Source organism: Anopheles merus, chromosome 3R, assembly GCF_017562075.2.
Source record: "Anopheles merus strain MAF chromosome 3R, AmerM5.1, whole genome shotgun sequence".
NCBI classification, from domain to species: Eukaryota; Metazoa; Arthropoda; class Insecta; order Diptera; family Culicidae; genus Anopheles; species Anopheles merus.
In genome coordinates, this window is record NC_054084.1 from 46,080,042 (window position 1) to 46,094,834 (window position 14,793).

General features: G+C 42.1%; 3 protein-coding genes across 6 annotated transcripts; 1 reads left to right on the forward strand and 2 right to left on the reverse strand.

Moving 5' to 3' along the window:
• The first annotated feature begins 344 nt into the window (after nt 1-344).
• LOC121595722 lies at nt 345-6,012 on the forward strand. Of its 4 annotated transcripts, none has more exons than XM_041919907.1 (6): nt 345-425; nt 1,533-1,901; nt 1,992-2,418; nt 2,487-2,972; nt 3,045-4,299; nt 4,374-6,012. In XM_041919907.1, the coding sequence occupies exons 3-6, from the start codon at nt 2,053-2,055 to the stop codon at nt 5,780-5,782; spliced, it is 3,516 nt and encodes a 1,171-aa protein (XP_041775841.1). In that variant the 5' UTR covers nt 345-425; nt 1,533-1,901; nt 1,992-2,052; the 3' UTR covers nt 5,783-6,012. The 4 variants fall into 4 exon arrangements, with proteins under 4 accessions (XP_041775841.1, XP_041775837.1, XP_041775839.1 ...); XM_041919903.1 differs by having other exon boundaries at nt 353-425; nt 1,283-1,901; XM_041919905.1 differs by having other exon boundaries at nt 371-451; nt 1,283-1,901.
• A 206-nt stretch (nt 6,013-6,218) lies between these two features.
• LOC121595724 (tumor suppressor candidate 3) lies at nt 6,219-7,801 on the reverse strand. Its single transcript, XM_041919909.1, has 4 exons — nt 7,599-7,801; nt 6,751-7,480; nt 6,520-6,682; nt 6,219-6,439 (listed from the first exon to the last, which is right to left on the reverse strand). Exons 1-4 carry the CDS (start codon nt 7,689-7,691, stop codon nt 6,424-6,426), a joined length of 1,002 nt encoding a protein of 333 aa, XP_041775843.1. The 5' UTR covers nt 7,692-7,801; the 3' UTR covers nt 6,219-6,423.
• Nucleotides 7,802-10,968: 3,167 nt separating this feature from the next.
• On the reverse strand, nt 10,969-13,379 carry LOC121597428 (protein MEMO1). Its single transcript, XM_041923164.1, has 5 exons — nt 12,944-13,379; nt 12,577-12,792; nt 12,331-12,481; nt 12,033-12,257; nt 10,969-11,958 (listed from the first exon to the last, which is right to left on the reverse strand). Exons 2-5 carry the CDS (start codon nt 12,629-12,631, stop codon nt 11,502-11,504), a joined length of 888 nt encoding a protein of 295 aa, XP_041779098.1. The 5' UTR covers nt 12,632-12,792; nt 12,944-13,379; the 3' UTR covers nt 10,969-11,501.
• Between the last annotated feature and the right edge of the window lie 1,414 nt (nt 13,380-14,793).

A 14,793-nucleotide genomic window follows, 5' to 3' on the forward strand; every position in this document is an offset into this window, starting at 1 on the left:
ATACGTTTGCTTGACTCACACTAGTGGCACCGTGCAACACATCTTCTGGTAGCCTTTTTTTCTTTTTTGCACAAAGATAACAGGTTCTGCGGTTGATTTGCACGTCAATTTGCTTTTTTTGCGCGATGAAACACAAAGAACAATTAAGCCACTTTTGTTAAATCACTGCTTTCTTGTGCACAGGAGCACGGAATCATTTCAACTTGGGTGAAGAAAACACAAACCCGATATTTTTGGCCAGATTTTTATCGGTCACTCCAATCGGTACGTCCAGTTTGAGAAGACTCGGTTGCAAGACTCAAGCTTTGCTAGGATTGACGAGGATTTCGCGATAGCTATTTTTCAAAAGCTTGTTTATTGTGACACATGGCAGATTGTCGGAAGATCGGAACGTGTGACCACACGCCGCAAAAAAGTGTGCGACGGTGCGTATCTTCAAACGATGGTTATGGTAATTTCTAAGTCATTAAATGTTCATCATTAAAAATTAATAACTGAACCCAATCAACAGAGATTAAGGTTGCATGATTGAAAAAATATCCATAAAAGAAAATCTTTGTAGGTTCAGGCGGTGCCAGGTCACTGAATTGCTCAATAGATGCCACTTGCCAAGCGTCACAGATTAAGGCAGCGGTAATCGCTACTGCGGGCGTGCCTGCGGAAAAATCAAAATTGTTTGATTCTGACGCATGCGGTTGCGGGCTGTCACTCGCTGCGGGTGTCAAATTCTATACATTTTCAGAAAACGCACGCACGCCCGCATCAGCGATTACCGCTGCCTAAGGAACGCTGGCAACGCTTTTTCGCATGCGATTTTATCGGAAGGCCTGTCAAACAATTTTGATTTTTCCGCACGCACGCCCGCAGTAGCGATTACCGCTGCCTAAACGGAGTCATATAGGATTCCGTTTGGAATATTGAATAATTTAACGAATAAGTCATGTCATGTAAGCCATTTTTAGTTCATGGCATAATTTTGGGAGTATATTTATGCTGCTTATGATCCGAGGTATGTGGTCCGAGCAATATTAACGAGGAAATTGATGTAGACATCACATTGATCAAACATTTTGTTTCTTGTGGTTACCTGCCAATGCTGCACATTGGCAGTTTGACAGAAGCCGACAGTCAATCAAAACAAGCTTTTCAACAAAAGGTGTCTTGTTTACAAATGCTAGTGTTTTTAACAATCAGACTGATTTTTTCAATTAATTCCATACTTTTATTAAATTTACATTATTATAAATTTACATTGACAACTGGCTCAACCCATCTACGAAAGTGGCAGCAAGTGTTTCTATATAAATTCGGCGTGTTATAATCATGCGTGTGCGACCCAGAGCAGGACAGAGTTATGTATAGCAATGAGATACGTACAGCTTGATATTTTTGTAAAATATTCGTAAAAATCAAGCCCCTGTGTACCTACACGATTCTGATGGGCAGTCAGCGAGCTTGTTGGCTGGATCAAGTGAAGCCCCTTCCGCAATATCCCACATTGTGACGAAAGATATGGATGGAATAATCCATAGATCTACTGGCGAGGACCTGGCTAGGCGAGTAAAGCGTGCACAAACATGAGCTGTTGCTAGAACAAAATGAACCTCTGCACAGAGAACACCAGTATTCATCATAGTTGAAGCCTTATACAATCGTTTCTTGTTCCTGTTGGCAATGCGGGCTGCAGGGTCTCATTTGGCTCTGCGATTTATGGATTAATTAAACTTCCGAGCACGCGAAAATGTCGTGGCAATTAAAACTAAAGCCAAAACACAAATTGTTGCAGTGACAGCAAACATAAATCAAATTGGACGGGGGAAAACGCCTTGGCCCTTCCAAAACGGCGGAAAAAGCAAACGATAGTTATTTAAGGCCATTTTTAACAAATTATAAAGTTGGAGGTATGTACGAAGATAAGCATTGAACAATTAATATTTAATGATATTGAACCATAACGTAAACATTTTACAATTGTGTCCATTTCGTTACAGAACACACTCTCCTCTGCATGTGTCCAATTATTTGCCAACGCACTACAAGCATCTGCACAAAATGGACCATTTGGAACATCTAGGGGGATCGATCGATGGGCATCAGGACATGTCGAAAGCAGTCCTTCGAACCACCCTACAGTCTACCGACAGTGGTTCATTACACTTCATCACCAGCACGGGAATGTCCCATGCTGGAAGGGAGCAGGAGTACATCGAATCGACCTTATTGGGCACGGACCTGTTGTCCAGTCAGCTGCCGACCAATTTGCTAAATGATTACATCAATTCGGTTTCGTCCAGCACGACCAGCTCGATTGGAATGCAATCCGCCCTCATGGAGCATCACTATAGGCCCTTTGGCACCTCCACCGAAGAGTTGCATTCGCTTACCAGTGAAACGAGCAAGGAAGCTGCTAATACTAAGGTAATCCAAAGATTGATGGAAGATTGCGAAGCCGGTTAGATTATAGCGTTTCCATTTTTCCATTTTAGGATATTCCCGGATTCAGTACGCTATCGTCGTACGATAAAATGATGCACATTGGTCAATCCTCTTCGCCCATTAGCAATGGATTAGGTCAGATCGGTGGCACGATTGATAGTTACGTACACTTCCCTCTGCATGCCACCAGCTCAGGAGGCGATGGATTCGATGTAATGGCAAATGCACTTGCGACTGTGACCACACACCAACAACAGCAGGGAGAGCATCAGCAGCAGCATCATCATCATCATTATAGTCTTCCTCATGCAACTAGTTCGCACCTTCACCTGCAACACCAAGCACAGGGACATTTGCTCCATCATCAGAGTATTGTAGAGCTCTCGAATGGTCAACTTGGACATTCGGACGTACCTTCATCCAGCAGCATGGGTACGTTGCTACCGTCCGTTGATGTTACGCTGAAAGCATACAGTCACAATAGTTCTTTGCTTCCCATCGTCTCTTCGGCTCCACTGTCGTCCGATGTACACAGCGTAAGCATTTAATCCATCAATAATACTGTAGAACTAGAATGACGCTTTTTTGTTCGCTCTTTTTGTTTTTAGAGCTCAACAATGGCCATCAACACGATGAGTTTAAACGAATCTTCGAAGCGATTTTTTTCCTGCGCAACTCTTCCCTCGCTCCTACCGCATAATCAGCGTACGATATTTACCGTTGCTGCTGATAGCTTAGCGGCATCGAAAAGTGTCGCCGCTAGCATTATGGAGTGTGAATCGCGCACGCATGACGACGATATGGCAGAGTGTGCGGCATCGATCGAGAGTGTATCGTGCGCACAGTTGGGTAACATCAATCTTCCCCACAAGAAGCGTTTGGCAAAGAAGATGACCGATACAAAGGACACGTTTTGTGGTGATGTTTCCGAAATGGACCAATCGTTAATGCTGGCAAACATTCAGCTGTCGCACCGTGACGCAACGGTAACTGGAGTTGGCTCATTCGAGCCAACGAGCAAATCAAATTACGGTCCTTCATCTTCACTACATCCGGGAAATAATGGCAAAGGGAACACACCCAAAGCACAGCAATCGCCATCGGCCACGCAGCATCCGGGGAATTCTTTTTCCTGTCAACTTTGTGGCAAAGTAATTCAAGATCAGCGGATGTTCTTTAACCATCTGAAGGAACATTACGAGCCCTCCTTGACACCTGTAAATGGGAATAATACAGTGGATGCAAACAGAAACGCAACTGCAATGAAAGTTATAGCATTATCAACGCAGGGAGCGCTAGATGGTAAAAAAGCGAAGCCCAAGCTACCTCGTGTTAAGTACACGAAAAAGCTAAAGAATGATCGTACCATGAAACAGGGACAGGCGACTGAAGAACAAAACCCGGCACAGAACAGTGACGCAAAAGCGTTACTATCCACATCGACCAGCTCCAGTGCGAGCTGTGCAAAAACGGTGGAAAGTTTGCTGCAACATCAGGCGCTAAACGATGCCATGATAGTGCTGGAATGTTCAGAGAATGGTGGAGAATTTAGCGAGACTGAAGACATGCTGGAAGGCATCCGGAATGTGGTACAAAAGGTGCAGGAAACGGTAGATACGGACACGACCGAAGAGCTGTGCATAGCCAACAGTGCAGACTGGTTTCCGAATCAAGCTAATGATGCTAATAATGGCAGCGCTGTTGCCGCTGGTTCTACCCCAACCACTGCCATGCAGCAACCTGAAAAGTGTGGCCACCATATGGCACTGTCCGGAGAATCGCTCGACTCACACGAAATTCATATTCCAAGCGGAGGCGACAACTTTTTGCTGCTCCTTAGTAAAGCTCAATTCAACGATGCAGGTATGATATCCCGTTAAAGTGCGTTAAAGTAGATAAAAATGGAGTTACACCGCCTTTTTATTTTCCTTTTTTAGAGCTTTTACAAACAGAATCCGCAGATACGACATTACTGAAGCCACTGGATGCTGCCACCTGTGAGCAGCTTACAAACTCGAGTTCACTGAATGGTTCTTCCAGGAATGAAACATACGTGCCGGGCCTACCGTCGGCAGAAGCGCAAAATTTGCAACAACTACAACCGTTACATTCGACACCATTTCCGTTGCTTTCTACCGTTGATGCACTCGCCGAGTCTCGTGCCGTTTCGTTTCAATCCAACGATAGCCTGAACCCTCTTACCTCCATTCTTCTCTCTTCCAATACGATCAGCAAACTGTCGGTGGCTTCATTTGCACCGTCCCACTGTGGCCAAATATCGGATCTAAGAAAGACGAGACTGTTGAAACGAGAACAAAAATCCGACGAAGATGACGATTACGAACCGGAGGCGGAGGAGGAGGAGGAGGAGGAGGAGAATGGTAAGGAAACGTCCCAATACAATGAAATGCAAATCATAGACCTTGGCGCATCGGGCGTTGAACCGCTCAACGGTGAATCGACGGGCGCACGAAATGAACCACCAATCGACGACGATTATCAGTGTAGCGATGATGAGGGAGCGGCAGCGAGCGAAGAACATTTCGCACCCCAGGTGCAGGGCAACGAAGAGGAAGAAGAAGAAGAAGAAGAAATGTGTTCAAATGATAAGGAACGGCGGAGAGCGACGGATGCTGGCAGTAATGCAAAAGTGTACAAATACCTGTGCCCGATCGAGGAGTGTGGACGGTGGTTTAAATCCAAGACTGCATTTTCCTACCACCATCTGCAGCACACGGGCGAACGGCCGTACCAATGCCAGACGTGCCAGAAGTGCTTTTTCACCTGCAGCGCCCTGAAGGTGCACGAGCGGCTCCATTCGGGCGAAAAGCCGTACAAATGTGAGGAATGTGGGCACCACTTCCGGCAGTGGGGCGATCTAAAGTATCACAAAATCTCCAAACACTCCAACGAGAAGAGCCACAAGTGTGAGTTCTGCGGCAAAGAGTTTGCCCGCCGCTACTCGCTCGTGCTGCACCGGCGCATTCACACGAACGAGAAAAACTTTGTCTGCGAGTACTGTAACAAAGCGTTCCGGGCGAGTACGTACCTGCAGGCGCACCGGATGATACACACGGGCGAGAAACCGCACCAGTGCAGCTTATGTGATAAAAAGTTCCGCTGCCACGGCGATTTGAACAGGCATCAGAAAACACACTCCCGGCCGGGGAAAGGGGGCGGCACCGCGTCCAAGCAGGTCGATGAAGATGAGGATGGCAGTTCAACAGTGGAGCTAGCGGGCAGCGGTGCGGGTAAACTACCCTCGACCCCTGTCGATGCTAAAACTAGGTCTCTCAAACGAAAGACGATCGCACAGAAAAATAATAACAGTATAGTAATTGTGTAGCAATAGGTTATTGTAAACTGCCTTACTCAACCCGTGTGTATAGGACAACATTATCAACAGCTGGTCATGTTGAGATGCAGAACCATTTTAAGAATCCTCTGTTTTAAGAAGGGCTTATCGTGATGCTAAAGTTCAATATTTGTTGTAATGTAAATGTATGATAATAGATGACCAAGTTGGTCACTTATTTCTGTAATGTTTCTTTCCTATTTTGCTAATTATTGTCAAGAAGCAATTCACATTCGTTTCGTCTGTCTCTTCATCGTCGAATTGAATTGTTTATTAGCTCAGTCGCTATTGCTTGATACAACTTAGTGGGATTTTTTTCTTATCTTTTGAGCAACGTTCCGTTGCGGTGGCAAAGGTTGCGTATGAGGAGGTTAAGTTTTTTTGTTCATTATCTATGTTTTAAATCAAACCGCTAACTCTACCGATGCATGTTTACATCTTCTTCGTGTTGAGAAAGATTCTGACTTTATTTTATTTATTTTTGCTTGAACTAAAAAGACTGAAATATGGAATTTTTACGTTTTTTTACGTTCCCTCGATTGCACAATTAGCGATCCAATACATGTGATTCACGCGTTCACACCTGGTGCGTTAATTTTAGACGGACGCTCCTTTATACTTAAACTATTTTTTTACTTAAATAGGAAGCTGAAATAGTGAAATAGTAATTTGAGATTGGAGTTAAATGTTACAATACTCCAGCGGCACTGCTGGAAATAACGGCTTACCTGTAAGGGTATCCTTGCGCTTTGGATCGGAATATTGAAAGAATCAGCGAGAAGAACACAACCACCAAAAATAGGCCCACAATTGCTGTGACCTTACTCTTACGATGATCATTCTGCCAGCCAGCCTCGGTTAACAATACCATTCCCAGCACAATCATGGCATCTGTAAAAAGACGAATCATGAGATAGTTGGTCTCCACTTCAGTTGCCGGTGGGTTACTCAACACTTACTCAAAAACATGACAATGTACGTTTCAATCACCAGCTGCCCTTGGGAGGATCCGTGTATGTACGCAATGCCACCATTTTGGCTCTTGTGCACGAACGGCGGGCTGCGGATGTGGTTCCACATTTGTCCCGAAACCATCGCGAAGCAGAACACCACCGCAATCAGCGCCCACATCTGCTTGTTGTACAGAAAGTCGAGATTGTTTCGACGCAGGTACAGGAAACCGCCGACAAACAGCGACAGCATCAAAATCGCAACGGTAGCGGAATAGTTGGGTGGGCGGAAAATTCGGATCTGAATGTCGGTACGCTCCTGAATCCACTTGCCGATCACTTCCGCCGACACTCCCACCCGCTGGATGTCCATCGTATCGGCCGGTTTTGGTTTTCCCTTCGGGGGGAAGTGGATGAACACGGGTGCCGTATTTAGTCGCAGCATTTGGAACACGTCCGAACCTTCGTCAAAGTCGACCATGGCGAAGAACAGCTTGTTGGAGTAGGTCTGCGAGTAGCGGTACGAGTTGGCCACGATCGTGTACTCGTCATGAGCATGTCGGCAAATCACACACTGCCGCGCGGGTGCCATGGCCGTAAACATCACTATGATCGAGTAGTTCCGTGGGGCGGACTTGACAAAGTCGCGGAATTTGTTGCCATTGAAACGCAACACCGGACGCTTCGTGTTCATGTCCAGCAGTTGCTGCACCTTTTCGGACAGAGACTGTTGTCCCTGCTGCAAGGGAATGGAACGGGAACCGATTAGATACGAAGAACATGTAAACATCAACGTCAGCACACACAGCACAGCACTTCGTTGCATCCGAAGCCGGCCTAGGCGGTAGTGTACTTACGCCACGCGCATTTTTGGAAGATTGGCTGTTGGCTAGCTGGAACAGGCACAGCGATATTGCCGTAAGTACAGCAATTTTTAGTAGTAGCTTCATCCTGACTAGCCTGGCCAACCGGAACCGAACCGGAGAAGAGCTGCAATCGACTTGAATTGATCTTTCTTGTGATGTTGCTTTTTGGCACCAATTGACACTTGTGACGTGTACCAAACAAATTGCATTCGCTGCCATCGTGATACGCAGTGTGGCCAGATTATTTTGGCAGTTTTCGGTAGGCGCATCAAAATTTTATCGGTAGTTGTCGGTAGGTTAAAACTCGAAACTTAACTGAGTCAAAAAAAGTAAAAGCGAAAGAAGCGTTAAGCGGGAGGGGAGGGGGGGGGGTTGGGTACTTATGCGCAAAATCAAAGTTCCACGAGGAGTGAATATGCATCCTTTATCTGGGATATGGATTAGATTTGGTTCAGCGGTTACACAAATTAAGGTCTTTCTGAAGTGTCGATGTGAACATTGTACTGGCAATTCTAAGCCAAAGAAGGACTAAGATGCACATTTTTTTCTCAGTGGTGACAAGTTCTTTTTCTTGGGGCTCCACGTGACCGCTTAGGGCCGCAGAAGTGCTCCATTGGATACGATTTAATCGTACGTGCTGTCATTAGATTTTCGCTGGATTATTTAGATTGATTTGATTGTTTGGCTGAGTTTTATAGTTTAATGATTAAAAAATTGAGATTTTTTCCTTCAAACCCTAAATATATATAGGGTAACTGTACCAGTTTTCGGCAGTGTACCTATTTTCGGCAGGGTAGCTAAAAACATGAAATTCTGCACAAATGCGGTAAAAATTTTCACAAAATACAATTTTGTAGTGAAAGTGTACTTATTTGATATTCACATACGAAGTTTCACACCATTTCATTACGTATTTTTCAAAATATCAAATAAATTGTGCTTTTTTTCGGCAGCTTTGCTGTCAGCCAATGGTTCGGCAGGTTTTGTGATTAAGAGAATCAGAACAGTAAAACAATGAATAAGTGGTGTATATTAAAGATTTTATGCTTATTTAATTTATTCTAACTTGTTCGGAATTTTAAAATCACGATAAACAGGTTATTTTTCACTTTAAATGCTGCCGAAAATACCCAAATAGCCAGCTCGTACTTTATAGCTGATTTAGGGCTGTTTAACGAAAAAACGTTCCGATGTCGTACTTTGTGGCTGATTAAGAGATAGACGGTACTTTGCGGAACTATGGAGCTTTTTAACAGGCACATGGTACTCTTTGGAACTTTGCGGCTGATTAGCACTATGTGTAGGGTCCATGGTGGAACTTGAAGGCTTGTTAAGAAAGGGTACTGAACTTGGTGGAACTTTATAGCTTTTTAATGCATGACATCGGTTCAAGGTGGCTCTTGTCAAAGTGTCAAAGACAAACGCCGGCAATAATCTCATTGCTGCTGCACAAGTTAGATTCGTTAATTGAAGAATGAATATTGAGTGAAGTGATTGTGAATTATCAGTAAATTGTGTAAAATTTTGTGTAATTCATCAATACAAAAGATTAAAAAATATACATATGTGTTTAAACGAAACAAATCTTGTTGTTTATTTCATCGATGACGCTTGCTTGAAAATAAAACACAAAGAAAAATAATCCCTGGCATCGTGGCATAAGGAAGCTGCTTAGGCGCTGTTTGAAAGACCCACATAGAACTTTGATGCTGTTTATCTACTGCAAAAGGCGAATTAGAGCAGCGATCTTTAGCGTGCCAAAATGAGCTGCTTAAGCAATTCTGGCTATTTGGGAGCATCCCAAGCGCCACAGATTAAGCTTAAACGAATGAAAAATCAAATATCTGTGATTTTCGGTAGGATAAATGGAAAATCGGTAGTTTTAGGGCGGTCATCTGAGAATCGGTAGGCATATAAAAAATCGGTAGGAATAATAAGATAAATCGGTATTTCTGGTCACTCTGGTGATACGGTAAAGCCGCGTTTATATTACGCGAGAGTGTGGCAACTCCCATTTCTCGTATGGTTTAGCTTAAGCTGAATTCACAGTTTTAACCTTTAAGTTGGCAACCGGATACCCGGGTATTTTTTTCAACTTCGAACTGCAATAACTTTTGATTCATTGCTTTTATTGACCTGAAATTTTCCGTAGCCTCCCAACTTTTAGTTAAGATTTTTTGGTGCATAAGTTGTAATTTTAAACAGCCTGTAAGTATTTTATTTTGATTTTTTTTAACTTTACCACGTAAGTTGGCAACCAGCATACCCGGGTATTCTATACATTTTGTATGGAGAATGACGTTTCTCTTCTTCCTCTTTTTGTATTGTGCTTATTTTCGAGTCAAAATCAAGCGATTCCAAATTTCAATTTGACCGTTATTTTTATCAAAAAAATGAAAAAAACTTAATGAATAAATGAAATAGAAGAGAATATATGGTCGGCATTACTTGCTTACAGCATTAAAATATAGAAAGCATTGTTTACCTATGAAAATCGTTAATTTTTTGCATCAAAACGTGTGGAATACCCGGGTATGCCGGTTGCCAACTTACGTGTGTAAATCTGGTTGCCAACTCTACGGTTAAATCGAGGAGAAACAATTGTAAAATTTTAAAATGCAGTGGAGTGCCGTTCATCTTGGTACCTTTTATCCGGCTGTCCGTTTATCCGTGTTGTTGAGAAATGACAGTTCAATACAAAGGTGACATTGCGTTCTGAGGAGGATATTAAAAAAAAGGAGATTGGCATAACAAAAACAATATAATTCATGGCAAATTTCAAATATTTTCATTGAAAAAACATGGAGTTAATAAAAATTTGGCTAATTCGTGTCGTGTCTCGATGAGCCCGGATAAATGGCGCATCCACAGCATATAAGTTTTTTAAACTATTTATCACCTCACTTAACTTAAGGACCTACGGGTTCCTTACAAATGTGGATTGGGTATAATCAAATCACTGAATAGCGAATCTTCAATACAGAAAATCTGATCCGGATAATTATTGAACCTCGCAGGAACCGGTGCGTTTGAACGATAGTCCAGGGGTCGTCAAACTTTGCAACGGAAAGAGCCAAATTCTACTAAAATGTTCGCAGAGTTCCATGTGAAGATCCAAGAGTTAAAAAAAATGTGAAATTTCTATAACATTTTTCGTATGTACATTTGTACGGTGCATGTTTAAATTTTGTTTCAGTTATTGAATGTTTCGATTAACCAAAAAGAGTTTCAAAACCAGAGAGATAAACAATTGTACCATTTCAATTCGAGAAGAAAACTGAAATTAAACTCTAACGAAACTATATCCACTTACGTTCTTAGAGACATTTTTATTACACACTACCAGAGCAGTTGAATGATATAAACGATGTAAAAAAACTTTTTATTTATTCAAACTTAAACTATTCCTTTCATGTTTAACCTTTATAATATGCTTTTGAAACGATTTGATAAGATATGATGTTTAAATCCAATGTCCAAATGAGAATTCGATATGAGAGAAAAAGGGCGCAACGTTAATTATGCTTAGTTTCAGTTAAAATATTCTTGCACATTACATTCCAGAATGCTAATTTGTTCTTTTTTCCATCAACAATGTTGTTGAGCTTAACATTAGCTTTTGAATGAGAAACAAATTACATCATGCGGCGGTGCTGCTTATTCTGATGGGGAAAGAAATGAAGAAAAAGAAACACGCATACACACTTAGACACAAATGATACGAATGGAACGTGCTTTTGTGGTCGGTCAGAAGGAGGACTAAAAATTGCACTACCCTGGACGTAAGGCAAATAAGAAGTACACTCATTCACACACACACACACGCAAGACGATGAGCACGTTCGCATTCGACGCTGAGCGCGTTAGAAGTCATATTAGAATAATATGAGAAGCTCACTCAAATATCAGTGAACCGGAGGCATAGCTCACGCTGGAGTCTTTCTTATCACAGCACTGATTGCTTTGGTCGTACTTGAGGAATTTGAAGCTCATCCGATGACCACGGCGTTTCAGTTCTTCGACGGCTTGCATCAGTACGCCGATCGGATGACGCCCGCAAATGGTGTTGTTGTACTTTCGTAGGTACTCACTGAAGCTGTCCGCTTTCAGTGTTTCTATTAAATCCATGCCCATCTTGTCCAGCGTTTCGATCCATTTGTAGATCGGACCGGACCCTTCCTCGTAGTATGTGTAACGAAACCGTTGGCCCCAGTGGCAAAAATCGGACGAAATTACGAACAAATTTTGTGGGTCAGCAAGGTACGGTGCGAAGATTTTCCCATAGGTCTCTTCCCATTCATTGGTAATCGAGCCAACCATCACCGGTACGATGGTAAACTGATCTTTATAGCTAAAATGCGGGATAAGAAGCGGAGTAAAAGGTCATCCAAAGCGAATAGGCGTTTCAGGTGCATATGAACTTACTCTTCCATCACCTTAGCCACGTAGGGAAGATGCATTTCGATGCTATGCTCGTCTTCGTCCGTCTTTTGGTCCATCCATTTGAAATGGCCGGTACTTTCCAGCTGTTGGTTGATTTGCTGATCCACTTTCAGGTTATACAAGGGCGTATTGCAGTACTGAACAGCCGATAGGGCGCAACGGGACAGACGCACATGATGCGAAGGGCCCAAAATGAACACACGTTTTCTGACGAAAGAAGAAAAATGATACTTCAGCTATTTCCACTGCAATGAGAATGATGCAAACGGTGCAAACTTACACCACGGCAGGACTAATTTGCCGATAAGCCCAAGCACCGCAGGCACCGCAGTAGCGATATCCGGCGTGCGGAGCGATAATGGCACGAGCGGGACCAAAGGTGAGATCTGCATCGTTCAACCAGCCATTCAGCTGGCGGTTCAACTCAGCTCCTGCCGAATAGAAGTGGCGTTAATGTAGACGGAACAAAATCAATAATTTTGCGCTGCGAAGCAAGCGAAATGTAGAAAGGTTAAGAATAGCCCACCTGAATCCGTGTACCAGCTACCAGCATGCGTTGCCAAACGATTCGAATTTGGCATTTTGAAGGAGGGTTTTTTAAAGAAGCTGCTGCTTTTCGTTGTGTCACACCCCGTACAAACGTTCCGGAGCACACTTTCTCGGTCAAACAAAGTGAAAGTGACTTTTCTAATGGCACACACACTGGCTTTGGTTGGCTGTGGATTACGATTGTCTTCCAACACTGTACAAAATGAAAGTTAGAGAAGAACAAAAACTTATAATTATAGTCTACCAAACAAATTTTTGGCAATGCATTAAAAATTAACCTATTTTGACACTGCCATGGGAGGAGTTCAACATTCCTTCCCTAATAGGCGAATATTTTGTTTTACCTGAGTTAAGCACGTTGGAACTACCTAGTTTATCACCGAATGTAGCAATCTGAGGTTGATATTTAAAGCTTTTCACGCTTTTTCACACGAATACTCGGGCCCTTGGAGTATTTTTTTCCGTAAAACCTTTGACGATTTGTGGACGATCTTTCACCCTGCTTTGTCGAACAAAGCAAGACTTAAGGGATAGAGGACGGAAGGGCTGCGGCAGGGAAGGAGCAGTCAAAATTCAGTGTGAGCTGGTACCGTTTTCGAATCAGCACTGTGCGTGCAGGTATTGCTAGCTGCTAGCAGTAGATTTTTCTATACATTCCGAAATATTTGGAAAACTTGGATTATTGCAAACTGAAACAGCAGCAAAAAGCATAAAACTGTGATTATTTTACGCAGAAATTGTTTGTTTTTGGTCCACGGGCTGTCAAAGGTTTGTAGCAGTGTGCGTGAAACAGGTGATCCCGTAAAGGGAAAGCTGGGCAAAATGGGCATGTTAAGCAGTTTACTAAATATTCCTTTGAATATTGCACAAAACACAATTATTCTTACATCGTTGCATGTCTCCACCATTTAGCTATGGATTTAAATTGCCACATAGAATTAAAATAACTTAAAAACATAAAAAAGTGTAAAATAAAAATTGATGTTTTACGAGAAGCTATTTTGACACGCAGGGCAAAATGGGATAGCCCTGGGGCAAAATGGGCATATTTAAACAAAACGTGAAACGCTTAGGGGCAATATGAGCCTCAATTACTGGGCTTAGGTAATGGTCTATGCTTTTGCGCACGTTTCGTGAAATGTATTCTCTCTCCATCTTTTGTTTTGGTGTTCAGGAAAGCCCTTAAAATTGTTCTAAAAACATGTTATCAAAATTAAAACAGTTTTTAAACGTTTTAATATACACAATCGAATCTTTTGAAGCTGCACCGGTTACCATTATTGTAGGGACTAATACTACACCATAGCCTCACCAAGCGCCATATGTCAAAAGCATCTGCCCATTTTGCCCCACGTGAAGCATTTTTGTATTTTTTATTATAATAGTAAAATGCGCATTCAATCGCCTTGCTTTTTTCCGACAAACTGTATAGAAATATCATATCTTTAAAAATATACCATGTAAAACTTCTACGTATCCCTGAGACACTGGTTTAAGCTTATTTTCGGAATGGCAAAAATTACATCAATATGCTACTAAATCTTATTTTGCATTTTTCTTGGTTATTTGTTATGTAAGGGTAATGAAACTTACATGATGTTCATAGAACACTCTAATGAATACTAATAAATACTAATTATGCTATAAATACGAATACTAATAAATTTGAGCATTAGAAATTATTTTTTGTAGTGAAATAATGCATAAATAGAAGGTGTCCATTTTGACCTGCTTTTCCTTACATTATTTCTGTTTGAAAGCTGGATAATGTGTGATATGTTCGACGAGCAGTTTGTAATCTTCGATTACATGGATTTCTAAAATCTAATGAAACAAGATGGGCCAATTCTGGATTTTTGATGGATGTTACTGTTTTGCACAATAAATTACAAAATTTTCTGTATTTTTAGGCGATGATATGAGGGTTAAACGCATTAACATTTGTTTACCATTGTTGATGTTTGGTTTGCTGAATGGTTCATACTGAAGCCATTTAATAGAATAAATTTTGAAAAATATTTTTATGGATAGTCGATTAATTTGTATCGATACAATATTGCTGATAATGAGACGCAAAAGCTGTGTAAATCTATAACTGTTTGTTGTTGTTTTAAAGCCATATAGAGAGCACCGCCTGCGCTGTGTCAAACGCCCTGCCCGGAAGCGTTTACATTCGGTGATCGAGTCGCATTTG